Below are 5,000 nucleotides of genomic sequence, written 5' to 3' on the forward strand. Positions count from 1 at the left end.
ACACACACACACACACGCGCACACACACACACACACACACACACACCACTAGAGGGCCTTACGTGACTAAAAACTGCTGCAGGAGGGCACTATTGCGCACACACACACACAGTTTTAGAGGTCCCTCAGGCCATAAAATATTCCTAGACACACAGTGTTAGCTGTCCGACATGCTAGTTGCAGTGCAGAGCGCACACACACACACACACACGCACTGAATACACACAACCATACATAAACACTACTACAACATAAACACACACACACACACAACCATACAGAGTAGACAGCACTAGATGACAGTGAGAGCGAGTGACTTACTGTGCCTGCCGTGTCCAGGATTTCCAACATACATTGCTGCCCATCAACTTCCACTTGCTGCAGTAAGGACAAACACACACAAACACACACACACACACACACACACACACACACACGAGAGAGAGAGAGAGATTTCATATGGGGCTCCAAAACACATGTTGGTGGCAGTGTTGTAAAGGGCAGTGTTGTGTTGTAAAGGGCAGTGTTGTGTTGTAAAGGGTTAGGGCCTAGGGTTAGGGTGTTGTAAAGGGGGGTGTTGTGTTGTAAAGGGTTAGAGTTAGGGTTGTAAAGGGGGGTGTTGTGTTGTAAAGGGTTAGGGTTAGGGTTGTAAAGGGCAGTGTTGTAAAGGGTTAGGGCCTAGGGTTAGGGTGTTGTAAAGGGGGGTGTTGTGTTGTAAAGGGTTAGAGTTAGGGTTGTAAAGGGGGGTGTTGTGTTGTAAAGGGTTAGGGTTAGGGTTGTAAAGGGCAGTGTTGTAAAGGGTTAGGGCCTAGGGTTAGGGTGTTGTAAAGGGGGGTGTTGTGTTGTAAAGGGTTAGAGTTAGGGTTGTAAAGGGGGGTGTTGTGTTGTAAAGGGTTAGGGTTAGAGTGTTGTAAAGGGGGGTGTTGTGTTGTAAAGGGTTAGGGTTAGGCTTGTAAAGGGCAGTGTTGTGTTGTAAAGGGTTAGGGTGTTGTAAAGGGGGGTGTTGTGTTGTAAAGGGTTAGGGGTTAGGGCCTAGGGTTAGGGTGTTGTGTTGTAAAGGGTTAGGGTTAGGGTGTTGTAAAGGGGGGTGTTGTGTTGTAAAGGGTTAGGGTTAGGGGTTAGGGTGTTGTAAAGGGGGGTGTTGTGTTGTAAAGGGTTAGGGCCTAGGATTAGGGTGTTGTGTTGTAAAGGGTTAGGGTTAGGGGTTAGGGCGTTGTAAAGGGGGGTGTTGTGTTGTAAAGGGTTAGGGTTAGGGGTTAGGGCGTTGTAAAGGGGGGTGTTGTGTTGTAAAGGGTTAGGGTTAGGGGTTAGGGCGTTGTAAAGGGGGGTGTTGTGTTGTAAAGGGTTAGGGTTAGGGGTTAGGGCGTTGTGTTGTAAAGGGTTAGGGTTAGGGTTAGGGCGTTGTAAAGGGGGGTGTTGTGTTGTAAAGGGTTAGGGTTAGGGTTAGGGCGTTGTAAAGGGGGTGTTGTGTTGTAAAGGGTTAGGGCGTTGTAAAGGGGGGTGTTGTGTTGTAAAGGGTTCGGGTTAGGGGTTAGGGCGTTGTAAAGGGGGGTGTTGTGTTGTAAAGGGTTAGGGTTAGGGGTTAGGGCGTTGTAAAGGGGGGTGTTGTGTTGTAAAGGGTTAGGGTTTAGGGTTAGGGTGTTGTAAAGGGGGGTGTTGTGTTGTAAAGGGTTAGGGCCTAGGGTTAGGGCGTTGTAAAGGGTTAGGGGTTAGGGGTTAGGGTGTTGTAAAGGGGGGTGTTGTGTTGTAAAGGGTTAGGGTTAGGGGTTAGGGGGTTGTAAAGGGGGGTGTTGTGTTGTAAAGGGTTAGGGTTAGGGGTTAGGGCGTTGTAAAGGGGGGTGTTGTGTTGTAAAGGGTTAGGGTTAGGGGTTAGGGCGTTGTAAAGGGGGGTGTTGTGTTGTAAAGGGTTAGGGTTAGGGGTTAGGGTGTTGTAAAGGGGGGTGTTGTGTTGTAAAGGGTTAGGGGTTAGGGCGTTGTAAAGGGTTAGGGTTAGGGGTTAGGGCGTTGTAAAGGGTTAGGGTGTTGTAAGCACTGTGGCCTTGTGGAGAGCAGCTCACCTTTCTGTACGAGTCCTCTATTGTGGGGTCGTATTTCTCTACGAAGATCCCCTGCACAAACTGCACCGTCTGGACACACACAGCACAGGGTCAGGAGGAGACACACACACACACACACACACACACACACACACACACACACACACACACACACACACACACACACACACACACACACACACACACACACACACACACACACACACACACACACACACACACACACACACACACACACAGCACCTAACGTCATTGGGTTGAGCGCTAGACTCAAGTGTGTGTGGCCACTTGTTATATGCATGTAAATGCAATGTACTGTTATCCCAGTTCTTCTTCTTCTTATCGTTATAATTATTCTTCTTCCGACCAAAATCAACGATCAAAGGCTCTAAAACCACTGAACCGTTTGACGTCATTCAAACACTCCTACAAAGGTCTTGTAACTAGGGATGGGCATAATTAATCGACGATCGAGGATTGATCATTAAGAATTTCGTCGATAACATACATTTGTAATCGATTAAACTATTGTACGTTGCGTTGCGTCGTGAGAGTCTTGAAACAATGATATTAATTTCACTGCAGGGCAACAATTAAGCATTTTACCAGCCGGGGGAAATGTTTGACGCCATTCTCAGTTAACTGCGAGTTTCCGTTTTGATTTCAGTAGTAGCCAATCATGAAGGGGTCACGGTAAAGTGTGGCGTGGGACCATTTTAATTTGAAAAGTGACTTAGTTCGCTGCAAGCAACAACGTGTATTGTTATGCTATTTAGCAGACGCCTTTGTCCAAAGCAAAGTACAACACCGCCACACTCAAACTAGCCTACCACTTGAATAAATACAATATAGCGGTGCATCCTGTAGGCTAATGTTATTTAGCCTACCAAACGGGTAGAATCTCACTACGAAGAGAAGAAGCAGGAGCTGTAGTGAGACACCAGTCTGGTGATAGTAGCCTAGGCTGTCGTGACGGAATGCGATATGCTGGTTTCAATAAATCTCCATGCTAAATTCGAGTTGATGCTAGGTTGAAACTGAGTGCAATCAAAACGGAAAATCGCATTAAACTGAGAATGGCTTCAAATATTGCCCCTGCCTGGTAAAATGTTTCATTGTTGCCACACAGTGACATTGATTTCATTGCTTCAAGACTCACACTACGCAACAAACACGTTGTGGTTTTGTATTTCCATTGCATTTTAAATTAAATAAATCATTAATTTTAATATAAAAATATTAATGATTAATCGATAGTTGATCGTTAATTCTCCCGACGATCGACTAAGAAAATTTAATCGAATGCCCATCCCTACTTGTAACGGAGATTTGTTCTATGTATTTTTCACATTAGTGAACTTTATACTTTTTGAGTTAACGTTGAGACGCTTTGGCGGCAAAGATAGATTGTTACGTCTACTCATTAAGCTGTAACAGCTGTGAAAACATTCTACCATGCCACAGCTGCGATAAACCCGGACATTATCCTCTTGTCTCCTGCTGTAGGCTACTCCTTACTTGATTTGCTTATATCGTTACCGTAACCGGTTTGCTCTAGGTAACGTTATCAACAGCTAAAGACAATCTAACGTTAACGTAAGCACTGTATTTAGCTAACGTTAACGTAAACACTGTATTTAGCTAACGACAATCAAACATAACTTGCTCCAGACTAACGTTTAACACCGGGGTCGGCTGCAGCCAACAGGGCTTACACAAGGGCTTTTAGCTATCTCGACAGAGCAGCCTACACGACACCGATCTTCACCCAGCATTCTAGTGAAGTCCAACCTGATAGGCATAGGCCTACTAGTTGCACCATTTAGGTTTAAGCCTTCTTCTCACAGTCGGTTCTAGTACAACCTGCATTGCTATAATTTTCACGTTTGTTTGTTAGCAAGCTAGCACTCGTTTTAGCTATAGGCACTTGCCAGCCAGGCAATCATAAAGCTTTCGGTATCATTCACAAATTAAAATCCTTTGTTAACAGCTTATTGTACATTCCTAATAGGATAATCACACACTTGGAAACACTTCGAAGAACATACTAGCTCATCCTGTAATATGTTTGTGTAGCCTACATAAAATATCCTACTGTAAACGTTACATTTGCTAGATATCCTACCTGTTGCTGCATCATTGTTGATTGGCGTTGTTTGAGATTCTATTCCGTATTCCAATGGTGTCTAAGTCTATACACTTTTAACCTGCATTAAAGTGTAGATACAGTGCCTATAGAAAGTCATCATACCCTTTTGAAATAGTTACTTTTTTTGTCTTACAGCCTGAAATCAAAACCCATTTTTAAAAAAATCTTTTCCAGTTTTATTAACAAATTTAGCTGTACAACATCAAAATAATGAAAAAAAAGTAAACAGTTCTGAAAATTAATAAAAAATGAAAAACTAGAATAACAGGGTTGGAAAAGTCATCATACCCCTGACTTAATACTTTGTAAAGCTTCCTTTTGCTTTCATTACAGCCATCAATCTGTTTGGATATGTCTCTATTATAGCTTTGCACACCTAGATAGGGGAATATTTGCCCAATTTTCCGTACAGAAATGTTAAAATTTAGTCAAATTCTGTAGGGAATGGCGATGGACTGCTCTCTTCAAGTCAATCCACATATTTTCTATAGTATTTAAGTCAGGGCTCTGACTTTGCCACTCAAGGATATTCACCATCCTATCCTTAAGCCACTGCTTTGTTCTTTTGGCAGTATGTTTAGGATTATTGTCGTGTTGGAAGGCGAATGACCTCCCCATCCTCAGCTGTCTAGGAGAGGGACGCAGGTTTTCCTTAAGAATGTGGGTGTACTTGGCAGCATCCATTTTCCCTTCTATCCTGACCAATTGCCCAGTTCCCGCTGAAAAGAAACATCCCCACAACATAATGTTGCCCCCACCATGCTTCACACTAGGTATGGTGTGTTTTGGGTGGT

At 43.8% G+C, this 5,000-nt stretch overlaps 1 protein-coding gene across 3 annotated transcripts in view; it reads right to left on the reverse strand.

Moving 5' to 3' along the window:
* Positions 1-5,000, reverse strand: part of LOC134092357 (ras-related protein Rap-1A-like) — a 23,866-nt gene that overhangs the window by 4,352 nt on the left and 14,514 nt on the right. For all 3 annotated transcript variants that reach the window (XM_062545156.1, XM_062545154.1, XM_062545155.1), the window contains exons 3-4: positions 2,058-2,126; positions 322-378 (exon numbers count right to left, since the gene is read on the reverse strand). In XM_062545156.1, the coding sequence (XP_062401140.1) occupies positions 322-378; positions 2,058-2,126 (126 nt within the window). The remainder of the gene's footprint in view (positions 1-321; positions 379-2,057; positions 2,127-5,000) is intronic.

The sequence above is a fragment of the Sardina pilchardus genome, chromosome 9 (genome assembly GCF_963854185.1).
Source record: "Sardina pilchardus chromosome 9, fSarPil1.1, whole genome shotgun sequence".
Lineage (NCBI taxonomy): Eukaryota > Metazoa > Chordata > Actinopteri > Clupeiformes > Clupeidae > Sardina > Sardina pilchardus.